The 26,002-nt window shown below is 31.1% G+C and overlaps 1 protein-coding gene and 1 long non-coding RNA gene across 5 annotated transcripts in view; one reads left to right on the forward strand and one right to left on the reverse strand.

Annotated features, from left to right (window-relative positions):
• Window positions 1–24,759, forward strand: part of LOC129984749 (cilia- and flagella-associated protein 206-like) — a 30,413-nt gene extending 5,654 nt beyond the window's left edge. The window contains exons 4-14 of one of the 4 annotated variants that reach the window (XM_056094699.1): window positions 1,729–1,917; window positions 6,049–6,207; window positions 8,087–8,179; window positions 9,355–9,470; window positions 9,574–9,693; window positions 10,840–10,944; window positions 15,031–15,171; window positions 20,407–20,634; window positions 22,264–22,404; window positions 22,491–22,579; window positions 24,336–24,759. In XM_056094699.1, the coding sequence (XP_055950674.1) occupies window positions 1,729–1,917; window positions 6,049–6,207; window positions 8,087–8,179; window positions 9,355–9,470; window positions 9,574–9,693; window positions 10,840–10,944; window positions 15,031–15,171; window positions 20,407–20,634; window positions 22,264–22,404; window positions 22,491–22,579; window positions 24,336–24,441 (1,487 nt within the window). In that variant the 3' untranslated portion in view covers window positions 24,442–24,759. The other 3 variants (XM_056094701.1, XM_056094700.1, XM_056094702.1) reach the window with 3 other exon arrangements.
• Window positions 13,572–22,531, reverse strand: LOC129984753 (uncharacterized). The gene is made up of 2 exons (XR_008785523.1): window positions 22,363–22,531; window positions 13,572–14,387 (listed from the first exon to the last, which is right to left on the reverse strand). It is a non-coding gene; the product is annotated as an uncharacterized LOC129984753 (long non-coding RNA).
• Window positions 24,760–26,002: the final 1,243 nt, after the last annotated feature.

Raw genomic sequence — 26,002 nt, forward strand, 5'->3', positions numbered from 1 at the left:
TAGGTCATTGTAATTTATTTTCTGATAGTAACAAGAGAATGATAAGGAATTTTTCATTGATCACTATGCTCAAATTTTGTCATGTGAATAATTTCATATATTTTATTAAAATGATGATATAAGTAAATATTGTAAAATAATAAATAACAATCTATCAAAATGCTATCACACTTAGAGCACAATTTGCTCTACAATATTGATATGATATTTTCTCTATATGGACTGTATACAGAATAATGAAAAATGACGTAGTGGCATCATACAATTTCTTGTGCTAAAAATATACTCAAGAACGCTAAGCCGACAAAGAGAATGAGACAACCTTTTAAAAGCTGTAAAGGGCAGAATTTTTTTTTTCGGTAATTGTTATTATCATATCAATTTTTAGAATAATAAACCGAATGCCAATAAACTTTAAAATTTATGATCGACATATTTGGTTGGTCTCATTTCAGCCGAGAGAAAGATTAAAGGCTGTTGAGCCTAGGCGCTTCCAAGAAAACCACCCACAGCTTTGGCAACATTGGCGCAAACTTTTGGACATAGAGTTATCAAATTTCGCACAATAAACATCTATTTCTTGGGTAATAGATGTTTATTAAGAAAGGATTTTAAAAATTTAATATAATTTTTAATTAAAATCTGATTTATTTTAATATTTTTTCATTAGCTTCTAAGCATATTATATCATAAAAACCACTAATAAATGACTCTGGAATTAAAAAAAAAATCTATTCAGTAATATCTATTTTATTTTTGTCAAATTTTCTCCATAATCTTATAAAATTTTAATGATCTGTCTTAAGATATTTTGCAACAATATTTTTTCATTGTTTTTATTATTTGATTTATAACTTAGCAGCTTGCGACAGTAATTAATACTTGTTTTTAATTCTTTACTTTAATACTTGTTTTTTATTTTTATTTTTGCTTTTAGTTGCTATATAATTAAGAGCAAATTTTAAAAATGAAACACATATAGACAAATCAAACCTAAAGCACTATCATGCTGGGATACTTCGAACTAGAGACAGGTTTCAATATCCTTTAATTTTTTTCAGAAGCTTGCTAATATGAATTTCAGATTAAATCAATATTCTTTTGCTTCTATCTTTCATATTTTTTATTATTTTACTAAATCAGTAATCTATACTGCGAGATGATTTAAGAGGCTTGCAAAGATCGTTTCCGCAAACATTTCTCACTTACTTTCTAATAAAGATGCTATAGCAGAGAACGCCTTACGTAACATTAGCATACAACAGTTACAAAATATTAACTTTTGGCGGTAATTTAGCATTTTTAATTAATCTGTCGTGTTATCCGTGGCGAGTTATTTGGCTTTTAATCACTGGCAAAATATATGACAATATTCACATGGCAAAATTTAAACATAATGATCAATGAAAAATCCATCCATTTCTTGTGGCGATCAGAAAACAAAGTACAATGGTGTAGTTTCCATTTTACAGTTGATCTAATTAATTTCTAATAATTACTTAAAAGAAATTAGGAGATCCCTCTTATTTGGCTACTAATAAAAAAATATTAATTGCGAGCCTAATAAGAGGGAACTGGGATTTCCTCATTTGGGATTTCTAAAATTCGCCTGTTGAAATGACTTGTAATAATTTGTTGTGTTTGAAAAATGAATGGAGTACTTAATTGTCTTCAAATATTTTTCTGTTCACCTGATTCATTAAAGCGTAATTTTATCTGTTTATTCAGAGGCATATAAAGATCATCAGAAACAAATTCTTCTAAGGAACTGTTTCCATTTACTTCAGAAACTGAAGAAAGTGTGGCACAACGCTTCAGAGGACCTAAGAGACATGCACAATGACCTGGTCAGGCTCATTTTGATCAAAGAAGGAATGGAATATCAAGGGGACCGCGCAGCTTTTGATGAGATGAGAAGTAAGAGATTTAAGTCTTCCTTTGATTCCAATAGATTCGAGTTTTTCTATTTTCCCGACAGCCATCCAGATGAGCGAGTTTTCCGTTAAGCAGGATTCGGACGAGGTAACTATTGCGCGCAATTAAAGGTCACGCCTATTACAGGAAGATCTCGGACCGTAAAGGGAAAACGGCAAATAGTAGTTCCGATGAGACAACCATTTGCCTTTTGCCCTCCCATCGGGTCACGTGATGTTCCTGAGGTAGGCGTGGCCTTCCATTGCGCGTATAGTTGACCTCGTGTGAACGCTACTTTAGTGAGAAAGAAACCAAGTATGACCAGAGACCGATGGCAACGTTTCTTAGCCCTTAAATGCAGAGCGATGTAGATCTATATAGTATGTTTTAAACCTTATATCTTTTTATGTAGCAACCTCTGCATAGTTTATTATTTTTCTTTTAATTTTAATTTTACCAAAACTATTTTATCACTTCCGAACGCACCAAAAATTGACAGTTTATTTCTATATGTGTGATAGTTTGCGTTGTTGGCGCACTATCAATAGAATTTCATTTCAGCGGATGTTACTAATTACGATTACTTATATAAAAAGTAATGAAAACACACAGAAAGAATTGTTTTCGGTAATGTTAATTTTTTTAAATGTAAAAAGGCATCAATGTACAAAATCGGTTCTACATTTGTTCACTAAACCTAAAATGTGATTTCATCCGTTTGTGCCTATAAAAGTTCAAAAGACGGCGTTGATCACTGGCCTAAATTTTCAAACAGATTCAGGTGTAAAATTCCCTATTTAAGGATGTCACGGTAGTCATTTGTTACGTGCCACACAATGCTCATGTAACAAATGCAATATGCCTTTATGTTTAAATGCTAAAAATAATTGTTTCATAAATTTTCATGTTTTGTAATGTAATGAGACGTATTATTTATATCTGAAATATTATATTACCTTAAACAGTAGATTTCTAGAACTCAAGATGTGATTGTTCATGATGATGTAGAAATACATGAATATGTTTTTTTAATTAAATTAACTGCATCCATTTCCTGGTTGATTTCAAATTTATTAATTTATTTTTATTGATTTGTTTATGGAAAATAACAATTCGTCCATTTAAGGGTTAAAAGCTTCTTTTTTTGTGACCCAAAGAGATTTCAAGTCACTTTTCACACAAATATACTTGGCACATTTTGCTGACAGTCACATTAAAAGAAAATGAGAAACTCGCGCCAACAGTTGGGTTTGGATACAACCACTGTTGAGCTGACGGTAAAGTTTAAAATGACTTTGTTTTCATTGCTTTATTTGATGTCTGACTGTTTCAATAATTTAGCAACAGTAATTTCCCTGGCTTTTTTATTTTAATTTTCTTTCTTTCTTTATTTGTTCAGTATCTGTATTTATAACATACTGAGCGTTTTCTATGCGTGGGGCATAAAGTTTAATGGTCAATAATTTTCCAAACTTTTCTTTAAAGGGCCATTACAATTTTAATGACTTTTAAAATCATCAAAATTGTAATGGCTTTAATGTACAACATAAATTTAAGAGAAATAGAATTTGCCTTAAATTAATTTCCGGAATATAAGCACAGATATGATCTGCAAATTAATTTTAAGACTGGGATATATTAAAAATTTCAACTCATTAAAGCCTGACTTCAGATTCATTTTAATAAAGAATGGTTATGAAAGAATCAGCTAAAGAGAAATGTTAAGAAAATTTTTATTGTTCGCGCAATATGACCATTAATTTCTCAGTAGATCACAGTCCGCGGTGACCTGGTGGCTACTGAGTCTGGTCTCGGCTTTAGAAAAGGAGGGTTTCAGGTTCGAGACTCGATTCTACACAAGGAACGTCGTGTAAGCATTACACGTTAAATCTGTCGGGGCCAAACGTCCCCCCCCCCTAGTGTAGTGTGGAAGTTTGGTGAGGGATGCCAGCTCAGGTGTCGTCCTCGTCATCTGACCACTGTTCAAAATTACGAGATCCGTCCCAAAATAGCGTTAGTGCACCATTTCTTTGAAAAGCGGGCTTAAAACGAGACGCTAATATAACTAAACTAAACTTTATTTCTGCTTTAAAAAAAGGGACTTTAATATAACTAAACTAAACTGACTTCTCAGTAGATTTCATTCTTGACCCTTTCATGTCATAAATTCAAAAATGGCAACAAAGAAGGGGGGGGGGATTAATACTTTTTGATAACAAATGAATTATAAGCAGAATATCTATTCCTGTGCGACAAAAATCGCTTTTTTTTTTCTCCTTCATCGTCTTGTAATGTACCCTTTATAACTTAAGATTCATAGTTTCTATTAAATTATATGTATTTGGGAAATCTGTACTGGAATTTTTAACAGTTTATGATATCTAGTTACGGTTATCTCGCTCTATTAATATATAATGTCTTCTGCATTCATAAATATTTTTTTTAAATCACATATAGGTTGATCGGTGAAGTATTTGCAAGCCCTTTAAATTCAAAATGTCATTTCATATAGCCAGGGAAGTAGAGTATATTTACAGCAAAAAGGACTATGCTAAATTTCTTGAGACAGATTACAGTGCCCCTAGCGGTGAAGTAAGCAAAAGTTATCGGTCAAAAAGTTCACTTAGAAAAATATAGATTTCATCATAATAAAAACACAGGGAAAATTTTCATTGAGTTAACAATAAAATTGGCGGATAAATTTACGATTAGAATTACGAACTATTCAAGACTTGGAAAAAGAATCCGTCCTAAAATTGAGAAATATATCCACAGATTCTCCGCCAATCCGAATGTATTTTTCAATTATCTTCATTATTATTATTTGTTGTTGTTGTTGTTACTTACTTTATTCGTTGCTTAAATTTCACCTCGACGTTGCTTTACTCGGAAAAATTGCATGATAATACCGGATAATATATTTTTCAATTTTAAACGAACTTTTCTTTTTTCTACTCAAGGAATGTTAGTAAATTTAATCAAAAATATATCCAATTCGCAGACAACACCAAGAAACCTTCCCTTGTATTTTTATCATGATATAGCGTACATTTTTCTTACCGGGCTTTTAGGCGTATCTCTTTTATTTATTTCCTTATTTCGCAGCTAAGGGCGCTGTAACCTGCCTCAAAAAATTCAGCATTGTCACATTCCTATAGGTACACTTTATCTCCCTGGCGATACGAAAGCCATTTTGAATTTAAAGAATTTAAAAAGGCTTTACTGATCTTGTAAAATGTCTTCTGCACTCATCAATAATTTTTTTAAATCATCCTAATTATGTATTGTTACGAATACACCGTCGGGTTCTTTTGCGATTTGTTGGTCTATGAAATAAACAGTCCATTAGTGACAGACGACGACATTTATTAGCACGAAGACGACAAATAAACAGTAGAGACGAACTCAGGAAACACACAGCAACACACTACAACAAACAGTAGTCCACAAGTAGTATTCGGTAGTAAAAACAACCACAGCATACAAAGCGGCCAGACAGAATTCAGCAGAAGGAGGGAATCTGCGTAGCTTCACTTGACGATCTCTCCACCGTCTACTCGCTTTAGGTCTATCCAGTTGCCGACTCACTACTACATGACTGGCTACTCCACACACGACTCGATGCTGCTTCCATAATAAACACCAGGGCTCGGCACTCAGCTCAATTCAGCAATCGCTTGAGCTCTTCGCTGGACTGATCCAATTATTCGCACGTAGACTCTTTACACGATTGATTACCCAACTCGTTTCACGACCACGACTGAATGCAAATCGAGACTGCCTGCCTGATATATTTCCGGCAAGGCGAGCAGAGAAAGTTCTGGACCAATCAGGCGTATCTCGGTTCCTATTGGCTGAATGCCTAAAATTCTGGAAATTTCCAGTAATATCTATTTTGTAGTCAAAGTCGCCAAGCTATGAGATCACTGAGGCAGCACCTGATCAACACAAAACAGAGCTGATCATAAAATGGGCGTTTCAGTGATTGAACTAACCGTGCTGGGGAGCAATATTACAGGTTTGTAACAATATCAATGTTATTAATCAAAATTATATCAATTTTAAATATTTCAAAATTATGAATAATTTATCCCGAATCTTGGCAGGATTTAATCGTTCGATATTCTTTTGCAGCTGCTGTTAACTGTGTGTTTCCACCATCTGCTCTCTCCACATTTGTGACAAGTAACCAAAAGACCAAAATGGCTTTTATAAACGAAGTGTCATCCATATCTGCTGGCATACGTCTTTATTCCTGGTATAGTAAACAGACCGGAAAATTTATGTTCAATGGTTGGTAAAAGTCACATTTCCTTCTATTAAGAAAGTTTTCAAAGAAAAAACTTAAGATAATTTACTTCTGAGATACAGAATAACAAGTTTTAGTCGCATTTAAGAGACCCCTTTCTTACATTTAAATGAAGTTCAATAAGAGCATAAATTAGTACATTTATAGGTGTCCAACTTATGCAACTCAGTCCCATTTGAGGTGTTACTGGATTTCGAATTCGAAGACATACCCTACTTTTAGGTTCTATCTACATACATAATTCTGTTTCACTTTTTTGCTAGGTGTTAATTCGCCAGTTCTACGCACACATTTAATGTAATTCACAACACAAATAAGATGGCAGAGACTTTAGAACAACTCCATTTTATTCGCGTGCTTTCCACTCTCTCTCTCTCTCTCTCTACACAGCCACTCTCGCGTTACAGAATTATTTTCGCTTCACTTTGGGGGCGCCACCATACAATTATTTCACAACACCGAACACTAGGGTATTCATTTAAATACTTGTAAAACAGTAAGTCAAATGTATTTTGAATCCATTGAAACGGCGTTATTGATTAATTAAATTCCACTATAGTCTGTGTAATTTTTGTAGGTGTTTCAAGGACACTCGTTTTCCTTACTCTACACTCTTTCTCCTTCTCCGTTGCCATAGTTTCGACAAAGCTTGTTTCTTTTCCACGCCAGTACCTTCACGCCGGGAATACCTTATACCTTTGGAATACCTTAACAGCTGTGTAAAAAAAAAAAAAAAAAAAAAAAAAGAGTGACACTGTTATTTGCCTCAGCGTGGAGCGGCAGATAACCAGTAACGAGGTAGAAAATGTGACCTTGAACCGCCTACAGAATATACACAGACTATAATACCGATTAAGATCAATTTAACCTTCTAAGGGTGATAGAAAAATCTAGGTCCAAGCAGAAAATTTGGATACAATGCAAATATCAAGACTTTTCTTCATTTCAAACATTAAAAGTAAATATTCTTATCGGTTTCAATTTAGCAAGTAGTGATAAGCAGTAAATTTGTACACAATGCAAATATCAGGGCCCTTTACTGTTCCAAACATTTAAACGTAAATATTTTTATCTATTTTAATTTAGCTTGTGCATAAGTAGTTATAAGCAGCAAATTTGTAGGTAATGTAAATATCGGGGCCCTTCTCCTTTCCGAACTTTCAAAATATTTTTTTTAAATCTATTTTAATTTAACTTGTATAGAAAAAGTATTTAGTAGCAAATTTTGAGAAACTGTGATAGCAAAATGTTTAATTTCACTTTCGAAAGAGTTTCTTCAATATATCACGTATAAAAAAATGCGCAACTAAACTTTAAAATTAATTTTAAACAAAATTTTAAAAATGTCAAAATACTTCTTAACACAGTCTAAATATTATATATTTGTAGGGTCAAACGACTTTTGAAAATATAAAATACTCAATCTTTTTAGAATTATAAATAACCTAATATAAGACTTGCAAATGTTAACTAATTAGGAATATTGCTATAATTACTCCAAAATTCACCCATTAAGTGATATTTTTTTTTGTTGAAATTTTTGATCGAATAAGCAATATATATATATACAAAATGTTGTGTAACAGTAAATTGTATTCAAATTATGTCATATTTTGAAAATATTTGATATTTTTGAAAACAGTATTGTTATAAATGATTCTATAAAATCACTTCAATAACCTGAGCCATTTGAATTTCAGACTGAATTTCATTATCCTTCAAAAAAACTCAAGCCGTTTTATACTTTAAAGAAATCGAAATTTACAGCTAACCACGTGCCATTAATTTTGCATATCTTTAGTCCAAACAGTTGTGCGTAAATTATCAAACTAATACCAACATCTAGAATTTCCTGTATTGCAGTTCGGAAAATAATGGAAGAAATTTTGCCAAAAGTTATGGAAGACTGCCATGAAGAAGTGAGCATTACCAAAGAGAAGATAGAGTTCCTGAGAAGTAATAAAAATTACGTATTAAAATATTTAAATTTATTATTTACTTCTCATCTTTGCCGAATAGATGATACACCGGGGATTTTAGTTAATATTTTACTTCAGTTAAATCGTTTAGCTATAACCTCATGTCAAAGATTCTATCAAATTGTCTGATATTAAAGCCCTGAAATTTTAATTATCTTACATAAGTTCTGTTTAACACGTGCCTGAATATTTCTTTTCTTTATCTTTGAAACCAGTCCCATGACATTATAGCGCTATTAAAATTATTAGAGTCGGGGATAACTATCTTATAAATTTCGCGGTATCGTTGTTTTATTTATTTATTTATTTTATTCGCTTTGTAAACTACGCAGATATGAAACAAAATCCTTCTTTAGTTTTTAATCATGACATATCATACGATAAAATATTTGAAAGAAACAATGAAAACGGTTTGAAATTCAGAGCAATAATGTAATTTATTGCTAACAATAAGACAAAAAGAATTATTTAAAAAAATTTATAAAATCTCCTAGTTGGCGACTGCTTAGTACAATAATCACGTGATCATTCCAAACCAGTTTAAGCCAAATTTTCGCTTAAGAAAATATCCTGACACCTCCAGAAAAAGTTTTGGAATTCAAACGATTTTGAAATGGGGGGGGGGGATACTTTTTCTAAATATCGAGGCATGTGTAATCTGATAATCATGTGATTGTTTCAAACCAGTTTAAACTGGCTTTTCACTAAAAAAAATATCCGACTTCGAGAAAAATAACTTTAGAACTAAACTGACTTTGAAATGATCAAAAGCCATCGCTTTTCTAAATGTTGGTGATTGTGAAATATGAGTCAAAGTGAGAACATGATGTTTTTTCTGTCGGACATACCGCATGACTTTAAAAAAAAATAATGTTCTCACATAATAACTTGAAATTTGCGATAACAGATTTTAATTTTTTTATTATTTAATTTAAAATATTAAAGTCCCAATAATATTTTATTAAATATAATTCACAGAGTAGAGTACCTGCATAAAAATTTAAAATTCGTTGTTCATCAAAACATTTATTGATTCAAACTACATAAAAGATTATTTATTTCATTTAGACAATTTTTTTAACTCTTAACTCATTATAATTTTTATTAAATACGAAATTTGAAACAGAATTATTTTTTCCTCGCTTATTTCAGATGAGCTAATGGAAAAAGTAACTGAAGACTTAAAAAAGGACGATAGAGAGATTTACCATCAAAAATTACTTTTAATAGGATTAGTGAATTATTTTGAATTCATAAAAATACTAAAGGTAAGAAATTAACTCTACTGTTTTACGAAATTTCTGCAGATATATTCCTAAAAAATTTTTTAACATCGTAATGATAAAATTTGTTCTGTGTTTTTCTTTACAGGAAAATATAGACGAAGTAGCTGTACAAACCTACAAATTAGACTACAGTTTCACAGTCCAAATCAAGGAAATCAATATATGTTCCAAAACTGGGCCTTTTTCCAGGGGAGATCGAATTAATGTAAGTTCTGAGAGCTAAAATGGAAAATTAGGAAACTGTGCTTTTTTTATATATATATGTATACGCCTTCTTCTTCAAACTTTCACACCACAGCAGCGGGAGGACGTTTAGCCCCGACGGATTTAACGTGCATCAGTCCCGCTTACATGACGGTTCTTCGGTGGAATTGGATCTCGAACCTGAAGTCCTCCGGTTCCAAAGCCAAGACTTTACCACCAGCCACTGCAGCCCATCAGAGAATAAATGAATGAGATAATTTAGTATTAGATAGAAATGTTTGCCAAATATAGCAATCTGGAAGTGGATATAAAATATCCGGAAGTAAAGCAGATGATAACGATAAAAGCGTAGTATTTATATATTGATTTTAAAGTCATTTCCACGTTTAGATAAAATATGGAGATTTATTTTTATTTTTTCGTACATGAGAAAGGAAGTATTGCATTGAGAAAGTCTAATAGTCTTGCTGTTTTAATTGTCGTACATAAGCTCTGTTTATTATATACATGAGCCTTTCTAATAGAGACAATTCCATAGAATTATAAAACTATTAAAAATTGAAATATTCTGTTCATTTATTCTAAATTTCACGATATTGCATCTTCTTTTTTTATTTGTCGTGTAAACTACACAGGTATTAAACAGAATTCTTCTTCTTTAGCTCTCAACAATAGAAAAAGAAATCACGTTATTTAATATTTGATGAAACAACGAAAAAGGTTTGAATTTCAGACCAACAATGTAATATTTTCTCTAAAAAAATTAGACAAAAAAATATTTTTTTAAAAAAAAGGTGTCAAAATTAAGGGAATTTCACAAGATTGGTATCATTGAAAAGGAAATGACATAAAATTTAATAATAATATGTTTGAAAGATATCACGGGGAAATGACAAAATTTCGTCTAATTTTTAGTATTTAAAATATTAAAAAATTTTTTTAAAAAATTTATTCCTAGATGCACATTTTAACTTCCCTAAGTATACATGTGGTAAGTTTAGAAGCTCTAGATCAAACAATCTAGTTTGTAAAGCGCCAATATATACACACTCATTTATCTTTATTATTGGTTTTTATTATTATTGACACTTAACAAGTGAATAAAAATTATGCATCAGTGATTTAAAATATTCAAAATTTCTTTTAGCCTCTGTATAAAGAGCTCGCCAAAATATGGAAGCACATACAATTGGAAGGACATCTTTTAAATTTTTATACAAACTTGTTCCAAGATGTCAGAAGATTTGCTGAAGTAAGTATTCATTAAATAAAAAAAAATAACTGGCGCTATTCTTTGAGGAAACAATATTAGCCATATTGAGATGATAACATACTGTTACGAATCTATAATTTTGCTTTCCAACACAGTTAGGTCCATTGTAGGAAAGACCGTTGGATGCTGATCGGATGCCGGATCAATGACCCCCGGGCTTGGAAACGAACTTGGCGATCATTTGGCGACTTGGGCGACAAAATAGATAAAACTAGTATCTTTAAGTATTTTGGCGATTTTTGAGAACTTTCTCTACCCAGTTCCAGAAACTATAAAAGGTTGACAGTCCAAGTCGAAGACAGTCGTCTAGTGATATAGAGTAGTATAGCGAATCAACGGCGCGTTAGTTGGATCTGTCCAGCGAAGCTCAAGCATTTAGTGTAACTCAAGCGATTGGTGAATTGAGCTGTGCGCCGAATCTTGGAGTTTATTATAGAAAAAGCAGGAGTCGAATGTGGAGTGGCCAATCGTATAGTAGTGAGTCGGCAGAAGAAGACGTTTGGAGATACCGTAGAGAATAGCTACTTTGATTCCCTCCTCCTGCTGAGTTCTGTCTGGTCGCTTTCTGCACTGTGGTTGTTGTTTACTACTATTTGTTGTAGTGTGCTGCTGTATATTGCTTATGCACGTTCCAGCTGTGTTTTGTCGTCTGCATATTCGTGCATTTTTCTTAATGAACGTTGTCATTTGTTATTTAGACCTGCTGATTGTTTCATGTCACACATCCACTATAGACGAAACCCTTGATTTTAAGGACCTATTGGAGAAAGTTCCGTAACAATACATTAGATATAATCAAAAAACATCGAAGTAGAAGATATTGTAACTTTACAACAATGATGGGAACGACTTTTTCTCAGCTAATGTTTGTCTTTAGAAATTGAGTCATTATGGCTAAATCCTCCGTGGTAGTATAACTATTCCTCTCTGCTTATTCTTCGCTTCTTGTATATGGTTCTCCTAATCAGCGACAGATGGCTTTGTTCATATGTAAATTCTCCGCTCATTGAAATCATTATAAAAAAAATTACAATCCAAAATGTTCGTGTGTGTGTGGTGTGTTCCTTTTAGAGTATGTGAGTGCACTATTGACATAGTGTCTTGGTGTAAGTGATAATTATTATCTCTAAAAAAACGTATACTGATGAAGTAACATTTTCATTTTCATTCGACTGCAAATGACCACTTATCATTGAATTTCTAGACATAAAATTGCAATCAGCGCTCAGTGTTATTGTGAAACATTAGAGATGCATAATCCACGATTTTTTGAATAACAAATAATATTGGTACTGTTATTTTTAAATATGCGTTCCAAATATCTGTTATTTCAATCATATTATTAATTAAAAATTATTACCTAATATTAAATATAAAATTTATTAATTGTAATTAATACTTAATTTACTAATTTAATTAACGTGTGATTGAATTAATTTATCTGTTTCAGCTTACTTCTTAAATTTTTTTTTCTCAAAATTATTTATTTAATTTATTTATTAGAGTGAACCATTTTCTGGAAAAGATGAGTTAAAAATATATGTCATTTCTTTAAAATGTTTACTTTAGTCCTATATTCTACCAATAGATGGCGCCAGCAGTAAACAGAATACATGTAATAAAAGTCAATCATGTCACGAGCAATAAAAAATGATCTGTATGGAATAGTGCATCATCAAATACGAATATCGGTGACTTCGCACTTTCCAGTGAAGCCTCGCACTTTCCGGTGAAATCACCGCTGCGATAAATTTCAGTGATATGCAATTCAATGATACGATACGATAATTCCAATAATCGGTCCGTTCACTTTTCATCCAATCACAGATTTCTTTCGAGAGCTTCCATTGGACAGATCGTATCGTCACCGCTCCGGCAAATTTCAGTGATATCGTATCGATTGTTAGTTTCTATCGTGATCCAAAACTTGTAATCGAAATATCATCAGTAAGATCGTATGAAGGATTTGAATCACACCCCTCTTTGAAAAGTATTGATCACTTGTATTTGTGACTTTTTGATATTGGTTACGTAATAACCGCTCTGAAAATATTCGTCATCCCTATGAAACATTAATGATGCTCATCGAGGAAATCAAACCGGTAAATGTTTTTCGTAGTGTTATGTTTCACTGGCATAGGACCGGACTGGACATGGAATCCTTATTAGCACGAGATATTGTAGATGTTCCCATGATGTAGTTGAATTTTCTGAATGCCGGCCAATGTCGAATAGATATCGAACAATGTTGTACGGCATTTTGTTCTAATATGCATGGCTCCTAACTCAGTCTTAAGGGAAGCATTAAATTCACATAAGAGAGTAAAGGAACGTTCACAAGCCGTTTACCCATGCTATACTACTGTGGACGGCAAGGAGCGAAATAATTATATGCCCGGGTCATCACTTACTGTCGTTATACCATTATTTATCATCATATTGCATGACAACGTTAGATCACTCGAACTATTAAAAAAAATTAAAGAAATTTATTTAAGAAATCATGAGTCCCCACTATCATTCAGATCTACTCCCATGTGATTTTCACATATTCGATGAAATAATGATGATGATAATGAGGAAGAAAAGCGAATCAAAACATAAAAGGCCTTTGGAATGCTTTATTCAATACGCTGATTAGAAATATATTATAAATTGAAGAGTATGGTCATTTTTCTTGTTGGACAGCTCTGATTGATTAACACTTTAGATGAAGGCACGATTTTCAGCTCTTTTGAAAATGTGGCTGGCAAATCCAGTTATTTCTCGTGCTAGTCAATACGAATTTTATTGATGGGAATAATTTGTTAATTAATATAATAATTCAATATATAATACAATAATGTGCTAATTCAATTATATAATAATTCATTGCTAACTATCTCGCAAATAATATTATAGTCTAACACTTTCAACGTTTTTTTTTCCCCTTCTTTTTCGAACTCTCATTACAAAGTCCAGCCTGCGGTGTGTTTAACTTTCTCTTAAAGAGTAAGGGGGAATAATTCCTAATCTTGTTCGAAATGGGTCCCATATTATTTCATATTTTGGATGAGATTGTTTTACAGTTTAGATTTCCTACAAAAGCTGTAAACTGGAGATGGGGATATAACCACATCAGAATAATTTTTCGTGCATAACAGCATAAGATAGTGTCCATACTGTGAGGGGGGGGAGAATCTCAAAAATGAGGATGAGAAGCTTCCAGTTGGTAGTTAGTTCTCGCCGGCCTGGTGAGTACAGAAAGAAATGGGGGTTGGTACCTCCCATCGATGACGGAAGGTAGCCATGATGACTTTTTCCAACGATGACATCCCACGGGAAGGACTGTGTCGTGGTCGGTGATGTCCCTTAGGATTCAACCACAGTTCCAGCCAGTGTTACTGTAGAGGTGGTCAGGTCATGCAGTTTTATCTCTTTACCTGCGGACGAGTCGGAATAGACAGTTAGTGATACTTCAGTAATGTTTAAACTGACGAATTTTGACTGAATGGAAATTTAAATGCGGAAAGTTTTGTCCGCAATGGCTATTTTTGAATTCCACCATTTCTTTAACATTAGCTTATTTGGTAATAAAATTAATTAGATTACTTGGTATGATTCAAGAATGGATGCGATAGCTTGGACTTATTTCAGAACGATCATTTTCCACTTCATTCTCTTCGATGTCTTTAAGGCCCGGTGTCCATGAAAGCTCTAAAGGAAGAACGCTGTCGTTTATTTCTTCTAAATAGCTACGTAGAAGATAAATCATTCTTGAAGAGCTGTGATTAAAACTTTTTAAGCCAAGGGATTTTTATGAACTTAGCAATGTATGATTAGTATCACAATAGGATAAATTTATTAAAAAAAGAAAGCGGACAAAATCTTTGAGTTTCATTAAATAAGTAATTATTGTGAAATATCCCACGCTTTACTATTTATTGGTTGTATTTAATGCTTACAATCAGCAGGCTTCAATGTACTGAAATTGAATAGATGCAAGAGTGCAAGTATTTATCTTTTAGCTATCATTTATCAAAATGAAATCAAAGTTCTTAGAATTTATTATTTTCTATTTTTTAGAGAATAATTGCAACAGGTCCAGAAGATATATCAGACATTCCTCTAATTGAAGATAATTACGAACAAGAAACAGAGGAGAAGACAATAACAATCCTCCCAGATGATGTAAAGAATTTTTCTGAAATCACTTTGGAATTTAAGGTTGGTAAAAATCTATTTACTTAATTTTGTGCCTCTATCAATTCTCTGTACAATCAAAACTGAATTTTTCTTTGTTTCGGCTATAACGAAATTGCACAGTTCATTTCATAAGCATGATAATTAGCTATTAATATAAGAAAGCAATTTCATTCTGAAACAAAGAAATCACCCATAATTCTTCTGTAAGTTTTTCACTTAACACCAGAATATGCGCAGAATAAATTAACTTATACAGCGTTAATTAATTAACAATATTATATAACAATATATAAATATATTACAATTTTAAATAATTAAATTAATAATAGCATACAAGTTTCTACTCATCGGCTCGATTTTTTTTAAGTTATATTAACGTCCATTTCTAAGGGAAACGTTGGCTATATGGAGCCAACCTCGCAATTCTGAACTGGGGTCAGATGACGAAAAAAATAGCTGGGATGGCATCTTCTTAGGTGAACATACCACAACAACGCGATGATGCTATTAATTGGAAAATTATGAAATCTAATACATATGTTTAACGAAAAAAAAAATCATAAAAAGGTTGTTAAAACAGAGGGAATAGACATCGGGAGGGAGTATATTACCGTAAGAGGAAGGATATTCAGAATTTTAAAAAAAATTAAATCATAATAGAAAGGTTTCATTAAGATATACTTTGCTAAGTGCAATGGAATCCATTCTTTCAATCCTAAAATAATCTTACTCTCAAAAAAATTCTTTAAAACTTTTAATGCAGTAAATTACCTCAGAAGACCCACAGATCCCGACAGATATATTCAAACCGGAAGATAATTTTCATCTGCAAATCTTTACGCTTAAATGTCAAAGAAAGAAATTAAATTGTGCCAAAAAAGGGACAAAAAAATGTATACTTAATTTTCTATGAGCTAACATATTCGTAAACTAAATTTTAAGAACTTTCATTTTAAAAAAATGAAGAAACAAAACATTTGAAAATCTTCTCAGCATCTGCAACAATTTTGACATTATAAAAATTCCTATAAAATCAAAGAAATATAACGAAGCCTAATAAAAAAATCCCCGATTTTCAGAAACTATTAATTAAAATTGGCAGGTAAAAACTGATAACAATAATAAAAAGTAATAAATTCGATTTTTAAATCAAAAATTCGGCGAAGTAACACTCAAAAGCCATACTTTCAGTTCTAAGAATCAATGTACAACCAAAAAAAAAAAAAAAAAACAAGGAAAAGGAATATTGATTATTGAAAGCAGAGTGTGGTTATGGTAAATTTCATAAAATTAATTATTACTAACTGTAAGCATTGATTGGCTGCTGCTAATTTGAACGTGATTTGGATCTGCTGTTTTAATAAGATAACTTAATTCTTAAGAATACTACTTTCTCATTTATATAGTATAGAGAAAGTATGGTGATCGTCAAAAATATTCGAACTTGATATTTTGACGAATCTTTACGTTTTAGACCTCCTTGAGTTCAAAAAACACATTTTGGGAGAACGTGTCTGTCAGTCTGTCTGTAAAAAAGATAACTCAAAAACGCTTTGAGCTAGATGAATGAAATTTGGTATACGGTCTTTACACCACATTTGCAACTTTCTATCAAATGTTGAGTAAACTGTTTCTGAGAAAGTCTGTCTGCCCAGCTGTTTAAATATAAGTTAACATGATAATTACAAAAGGAAGATAGCTAGACAAATAGAAATTCGGTATACAAATTTAACATCTATAATGCAGACATCTGACAAATTTTAAGCCAAATACAACTACAGGTTTACAGTCTGTCAGTATGTACTTTCAGAAACACGTAAACGCGATCATTCAAAAACGCAAGGACTTAAATATATCAAATTCGGTATGGGATTTTGTGACTACAACTATAGTTCTGTGTCAGATTTTTGTTTCAATCGGTTGGAAAAAACGCATCTAAAACAGAAATTCGATTTTCGGATACTATTAAGTGCATGCAGGGACTAATCGCCGAAAAACTCTCCGGTGATCACACGATAGATTCAGTAAAAAGGCTTAATTCAAGCCAAAAGTTAATATTTCGTTAATTGGTGTACGCCAATGCCATGTAAGGCGTTCGCTGGCAGGACAAATTTATTAGATAGTATGCGAGAAAGTTTTGAGGAGACTACTCCAACTGGTTTTTATAAGAAGTTTATCCAAAAAAAGTAAGTGTTTCATTAATTTACATTTTTCCACACATTTATTTAAAAAAGATGAAACTGCTATTTTACATAACTTTTCTGTCAATATTCAAACACCACTAATGTAGATAATCTCTGTTACTCAAACAATTATGATTTTGAAAACTAATTAAAAAAACTATAGAATGCCTCCAAAAATGTAGTTCTAGATTATTATCTTGAGAAGAAAAATCGTTCACAATAATCAAAGGTATGAAAACGCTGATTTTTGTTGGTAACTGAAACAATAAGTACTTTGTATTATTGTGATATTCTATGAAAACGGCTGCATCCAATTAATGGCCAACGAATTTATATATTTTGCGCTGCGGCCCTTGGCAATGCACATTATATGTTCTTTTTTTTTTTTTTTTAATCATGTGAGAACGTGGTGTTGTTTTGGTGAGGGGGTTTTGAAGCTCGAAATCGCGTAGGTAATGAATAAAGCATAAATGGCAATTTTCATCATCTTTTAATCCAGTTATTTCTTTACCTGCTTTTACCAGTATTGCACTATTATTATGTATAATTCTTTGAAAACAGATGCGTTTTTAAAAGGTTGACGCAGAACTATGACATCATAGCTGTTATTTCATCTCAAAATCGGTCGAGCTCCAAAATTTTGTTTTCCAGCTAGAAAAATCTAATATATAAAATTCTCGTGTCACAGTTTTCGTTGCCATACTCCTCCGAAACGGCTTGACCGATTTTGATGAAATTTTTTGTGCTTATCCGGTATCTATGAGAATCGGCCAACATCTATTTTTCATCCCCCTAAATGTTAGGGGTAGTCCATTATTAATTAAAAACTAACTTTCCCGCCAAAAAAATCTTCCATTTTTCCCAACGCCAACTTTTCCGCCAAAAAAATCTTCCATTTTCCCCATCGCCAAATAAGTAAGGCATCAGTTGTTTTTTTCTCCCAACAGTAATTAGGCTAGGGTTAACATTTTTCGACGGATTATTTCAAACGATTCTGTTTATTTTCTTAATGTTTTATGCATTTAAAATTAAACATTGTTAATTAATCCATGTTTCACATTCATTCTGAAGTACTTTTGAATTAAAATAACACAGAATAAAGGAAATTAAAAATGTCTAATCTGCATAGCGTTACCCCAACTGGCGTAGAAAAATTTACGCATTTGCGTTGACGTAACTGGCGAAGAAAATCCACGCATGCGCATTGTTCTGATTGTTGGCATGACAACCAACGGACGATTTAAATTATTTTTAGGTTAGTTGCATGCTTTTGTAAGTAAAATGTATTTATGTTAGTTATATATTTTTTGTATATGCTTATAGTTTTAAGTACATCGTTTTTTAAGTAGATTTTTTTAAACCTGTTTTCGACCGATTATTTTAAACGATTCATTTTATTTTCTTAGTGTTTGATGCATTTAAAATTAAACATTGTTAATGAATCGATCTGTTCATGATGAATCTGAGAAATTTTTGTTGACAAATTCTTGAGATATTACATAAATTAAGAAAGATATTCTTTAGTGACCATAAAGTTTAAACGCTCAGTGACTCTATTATCAGTAATCATATTATTAAAAAAAATGCTTTGTTTCAGTAAAAAATATTATATTAATTGCAGATTAATCATTTACACTGTAATTTAAAGCATAATTTCTACGAGGGGTAACAGAAAATTAGAGAGATATATATCACGCTATAACTGAAGGCCTTTATAATATTATGAGTGAATTATATGACTATCAAAATTTGAAGTTTTAAAATATTTTGCTGAAGAATCTATTAAAGTTGGAATTGCGTAAAATGTTTAATGGTACGACCGGAGTTTTATCCCCTGCTTGGCGAAATTTTTAAAAATCGCAAACAACGGCCTTGCGAAATGTTCAAAAGCAAAGAAGCAGATGTTCAATTATAGTGCATAATAAAGATTGCCAGCTTTGGTGCGTTATCGCAACTTGGCGAAGAAGGGGGTTAAACTCCGGTTAAACCTATTTAATTATTAAAATTTAAACGAACATTAAGATTGGCGAACCGGCTGGTCGCCAAAGGCGGCTAGTTGATATATATATATATATGGAGAGAGAGAGGGGGGGGGGGAGAAGTCTCGTGATTGTTTCAAACCGGTTTAAACTGGTTAAGGACTTAAATTAATTAAGACAAATAATGACTTAAAAATAATAATGTTATCACATGATAAATTGAAATTCGTGATCGTAGATTTCATTTTTATTTTTCTCCAGTTTTGTATATTCGTTTTTTTTTATTTTGTTTTTTTTAAGGATTTTTCTTTATTTCTTTAGCGTACAAATTAAAGCATTTAATCATTATAATAGTTATTTTATAAAAGTCTCCAAGATAATAATCTTCAAACAAATAAAATTTCCAAAATTGTTATTTTACAAAACCAATTACATGAAATATAACAAAACTAATCAAACGAACAATTAACATTCCAATATTATAAATACGTTATTAATTATACTTGACATCGGATTATTAAAATCCTTTTTAAACAAATCAAACAGACAATATTTTTTAACCGGTCTGCGTACGACTCTTGTCAATTCAATGACCCTAGGCAGCTATCTAATCAGAAATCTGTCATCCAATCCAAAATAAAAGTTATTTAATCTCAAAATTATTTTTGCTTCGTCACTAAGTTTATCCGTTATTTGCCGGCTTAAACAGTTAAAAGGGTAATTAAACAGCTAATCTGCTAGAGGTTGAATTATTTTCCTTATAATCCCTGAACAATGTCCCAAACTGCTGAGTCTCAGGGAATTTAGAATTTTCCAAAAAAATATATTCTCTTTCCAATTACCAACACTTTATTTGATTTTGATCGTTAAATCTCAAATAACAGACTAAATAATAATTCAAGGTAATGCAACACACAAGTCGTGTATGTTATCTCCGGAATAATAACTTTTCTAACTCTTAACAGTCCTGACCTGGCATCAAGTGATAACCTTTATTTATCCGATCTCAAGCAATTCTTTGACGATCATTCAAATGAATATGTTTTATGTATTTAAAACTTTTTTATCATTTTCTTTTTACGCTTAACCTACAGGAATTCTGCACCTTCTACTGTAGCATGGGAATTCTTGTACCATGTAACAAAGAAATAGGCATTGTGATGTACAAGCAAGCGTGCTATGGATTTTCGAACGTGGACGTTATGGAATTATTTAAAAGACAGCCTGCAAAATTCATTAATTCTGCGTTCGACTGCATTCTTAAAATACCTCAACTCATTTTCACTCTTCAAGTAGAAGAAAATTTTCAATTTCCAGTAATAGTAAGCTGATTTTTTTTTGTTCATAAAATTGCCATTATTGTTTCAATTTACATGAGATTTTTTAACTTGAAATGAAAATCTAATCGATTGATGAATAGAATCTGAAGATTTTTGCATTTATCATAAATAGTTAACACTGATATTTTGATAAAATCAAAAATGATATTTGTAAAGTTTTGTCATAAAAATTATAAATATTTTTAATATGGAATTCGATTTCTAGGTGGTTTAGCTAATTGAAATCATTTGAGAAAAGTGCAAATTTTAGTAGTTGAATCTGTGAATAACCTTAATGCTATTGCATCTAACCTAATTTAAGCCTCTGCAATGCCAAAAATTATTCGCTATATACAATGGGGTCTATATTTAATGAAGTCACTTTGTTCTATCTAAAAATATTCTAAACAGAATTTGTTGAATAGAAATCTAAATTGAATTATAAAAACGAATACAAAAACAAATTGAAACTTATCTATCCACTTTATTGAATTTAACATGTATCCTAAATTCTACGAAGTGTGCAATCTTGATCGTGCAATTTATTAAAAAGAACACAGTTTATAAAAAATTTTTGGAAGTTTTCAAAGTTTGAAATAAATAATCTGAAACATTTTCTTGAAACTGTAATTCCCTTTGTACTGTTTCAAATACTATAAGCATTTCTTGTGGATGTATTTTTCAATAAATTTTTCATCTTTATCAATGCACTGTCTTCATCATATTTCACAACACTTTTTGTTATGCCATGCTCCTTAGAAGATTCAACAATCAAAATGTCTTCATCAAAGTGAAGAAGATTACACCCTTAACTTCTTCGTCAGCTTCCATCTCTTTTAGATGCTGCATCTTTCACGGTAACCGATTTCACAATTTTTATTGGAACATCGGCAACCAAGTCATGTGTAGTGATCGTTCTAATTCTCTCGGAGAGAGCGCGCCAAAGTGTGACGTGTGTTTCATCTCAGTTAATCATCCAATGGCATGGAGACACAGCATGACTCAGTATTCCCGCCTCTCAGAGAACGCGGAGGAATACAACTAGAGAGTAGATCCCGGTGACAAGGCACGCTATGTTGTGTGTGGAATAAAGATATATTTTTGATAATAAACTGTAGAGTGTTGCTTCCAAACCCTTACATGGAGTCAGATCATGATAAATAATATTTTTGGAATAATCAACCTCTTCACATGTAACTTTAAGACCGACAACTTTTTTTTAAAAAGATTTTTGATAACAGCAATATTTTTGAAGACAGGAGCTGAAAAGTGATTTTCTAGCCTTAATTTTGACTGTTTCTGTGACAATTTATGTAGCCAAATAGTAACTTAGATGTAAAGGATTTGCCTTTGCCTTCTAGCTTGCAGAGAGGATTTATTTTTTTCAAAGAATTTCATACCGTCTTATTTTTACATCCAAAAATGAGTTGTTCTGAAAAACTGCAATAAAACAGCTTAAAATCATTTTTAGAACAAATGTATTAAATACTGATTTCATAAAAATCTGATACAATTCTACATAAAAACAAAACTACTGTTTCATAACCGAATAACTGTATTGATTACAAAGGTAAATAAGATGGCTACAATGATTGTTTAACTGAATAACAGATTTACAGTTCCGTATTTCAGAATAACCTGAAACAGAAACGGACATTACCAATCTTTATTTCTGAGAGAAGTGCGCAAACCATTTTGCATCCAATAGAAAAGAATATAGATTATACTTACAACTGGAATCAGTGGAGCCTAAGGAAACAAGCTTTGAAATATGTAAGCAAACGTTGCAGTTCAGTTCAATTCGACTTCCAATCCGTTTAAAAGCTAATGTACATGTTATAGTTCTTTTTATCTTTTAGGTTGATCTTACGAGCAAGAAAACCCATTCCACGCAAACAAACCTAAGCCATTTCAGAAGAGAAAACTACAGTCAGGTTTATTTACCGAAGTAAGCACATATACTACTTAAAAATACAATTAGTAGTTTGGAAATGTAATGAATGGTTTTTTTCAAAACTTTCTCATATTCTTTATCCCAGTAAACGTCTTCTATGGTAATGGCATACAATAATTACGAAATATTAATCTTTGGCGTGAATTAAACATTTTTACTGAATCTATCGTGCCACCCTTGGCGATTAATCCCAGGGAACTCATTGCATAGCAGTGGCGTACAATAATTACGAAATGCGATTTGCGTTTTAAACGCGTTTTTCCCAGCTGATGAAAACAAAAATTCGACACAAAACTACACTTGTAGTTACTAAACTATAGTTATAAATACTAAAATTTTTATATATGATATATTTTAGCCATTGCGTTTTCATATTTCTGTTTAGTTTAGTTATATTAACGTTCCGTCTTAAAGCAACACTAGGGCTATTTTGGGACGGACCTCGTCATTTTGAACCGCGATCCGATGATGAGGACGACACCTGCGCTGGCACCCCCTGTCCACATCACACCAGCCGGAGGACGTTTAACGCCCACCAGACCCGCTTACACGACGGTTCTTCGGTGGAATCGGGTCTCGAATTTGAAACCCTCCGGTTCCGAAGCCGAGACCTTACCACCAGGCCTTTTTCATATATCTGCTTGTACAGATTTAGAGGTGGTTAACCTCTTGTTGAGTTTCGCTTAAAATTTGAGAAGTAACTACACTGTAAATGTAAATTCTGTGTACCGAATTGTATTTGTTTAGCTCTCTTTGTTTTGTAGTTGTGTTAAATTATATTCGAACAAATGGACAGACAGACTTCCACTGAATGGATTTTGCTCAAAATTTGATAGAAATCTGCAAGTTTGGTATAAAGACCATATACTAAATGTGATGTCTAGCTCAAAGCGTTTTTGAGTTATCTTTATCACAAATAACTCAAAAACGTAAGAGGGCCGGACATTTTCCAAAAAATGTGTTTTTGAACCCAGAGAGGTCGAAAATGTGGAGATTCGTTAAAATATCGATTCGAGTTTTGACAATTACTATACTTTCTCTATCTATGTATACAAAAAACATAATTTAATTTAATACAGAATTCTTCGATTCTGTATTCATTCTTCGATTACTTCCATTTAAAACATGCAGCAACCTTAAAGTAATCATTTTGGATTAAACTCTTTGTTTTTCTCTTATATATACTTTTATTTTGAATATTAATTTATAATGCATCAAAAATACAACTGATGTTTAATTACATAATATAAATTCAGTAATGATTAAAAATATTGTAAAATATTCTTAAAAGTATTTTTTAATTATTAAAATTGGTGTTAAAACTATGCAAAAATAAAATTGCTATTATTGAAAATTTTTTTAAAAATTTTAAAGTGTTGTAAAAATAATTTTTGATAATATGCCGCAAAGTTATTAAGAAAAAACATTAAAATTTTTAATAGTTTTTAATTAAAAATGCTATTAAAAGGTTGAAAAATTTTTGCTTAATAAACATCTACTTCCTAAAAAAGAAACTACGTATCAGATTTGATAGCTCCATGGTCCAAAGGTTTGCTTTCTAGAATGTTTTTAATTGATTTTTTTTTCATACATTTTATTGATAGTATGCCAGTTTTTAACCTGATAATCTGTTTATAATGTAAAACAGAAATTTGTCACTTTTGCTATCATATTAATTGTTTAAAATTCATTTTTGTTCAAATAGTAAAATTTTCTCTCATTCTAACAAGAATTTTTTTGTTTCGTTTAGAGACAATTCTACACAAACTAAGAAGGATGCAGGTACAAATATTTCAAAAGTAGGAATGCCAGAATTGTATGTGAGAACAAGAAAAACATTTTTCCATTGGGAATAGCTAAGAATGCATGTACAAAATTGTTCTTTAAATTATTATTTTGCTAGACATAACAATAGAATAGATTTTAATACTTGAAAATCATAGTTAATATAATATAGTTTTTTAAATTCAATAATAAATAAATAAAATGTTCAATTTTTAAAATAAATAATCTTTTTCTATATGAGTGTGGGAAAAAAACGAAGATACATTTGATAAACATAAATTAGCCTATGTGAGTCCAAAGTTTAAATTTACTGAACAATGCTGCTCATAATATTAATTATGAACAATTGCTTATTTTTTACTTTATGGTTTTTTTTATGATATAACTCTTCTATTATTAAAATTGGAATTAAAGTTTTGCTTGTTCTTAGCTCTTAATCTTTGCCCAATTTATTTAATAATATTATCTTTTTAAATTAGAATCACCTATGTTATTTAACATTTTCTAATACAAATATCATAAATGGTAATTAAAATATATTTAAATCATTTATTAAATTAATTTTTTTCAGTTAATAAAATGCATACATAAATGTGTTCAATGATTATCATTAATTGACCAAAAAAAATATAATGAAAATAAAAACAATACAGTACTATCAGGTATATAGATAGAAAACAGTTCTTTTAAATTCTCATTGTCTATTAATGCACAAATACATTATTTAATTGAAACAAAGGAATGTATATTTCTAAAATTAAAAGAGTTTTAGTGGCTATTATAATTATTATATTTGGTCTGTATATGTAATCTGTCATTAAATACCATCAATGCTATTCATCGTGTTTTTTTTTGGGGGGGGGAGGGGTGCTGTCAGAATATTATTGTAAACTAATACTTGTTCCAAAGTCTAAAAGTTTTTTGAACTCAGAGATGACCTTCACATATGGAAAAATTGATATAAAATAATCACAGAATATAAACAAATATCTTTGAAAATATTTGATCAACACAGAAATTTAATTATCTTTATTTAATATAATATGCAACATAGTGTCATTTTATTTGTCTTAATTTACATATTTTTATACTATTATTATTTTACAATATTATTAGTCACTTACTATTTTTTTTCAAAAAAGAAATTTTGATGCACTTAGAATTCAGACAGCAAAATTATTACAGACTGCACAACAACATAAAATAGTTATTTTCACATGCTGCCAAAACATATTTTCCAAACTCTTTTTCCCTTTTTTTTCTCCTTATTCCTATCAGAATCAATCACTTATATTATAATTAAGTTTTTTATTAAACATTTTATTTCCAGTTTTTCATAATTAAAACATTTCGATCCAAGATTTTATAAAATAATAGTACAGAACATTTGAATTTCTAGTCTGGAATCTCATAGCATGCTAATATTTCAGATTTGAGTCATCTTCATTTTAAAATTTTATCTTAATTATATAGTTGTGATGTGTATTAAATGATGTATTTAATAATATCATATTGCAATGAATATAAATCTAGTAACTAAAATAATGATCTAAAACATACTTAAGAATGGTTTTAATAAATTATTCAGATTAGAAAAAGATGTATGAAAATAAAATGCATTACAATTGAAAG

This window comes from Argiope bruennichi, chromosome 9 (assembly GCF_947563725.1).
Source record: "Argiope bruennichi chromosome 9, qqArgBrue1.1, whole genome shotgun sequence".
NCBI lineage: Eukaryota > Metazoa > Arthropoda > Arachnida > Araneae > Araneidae > Argiope > Argiope bruennichi.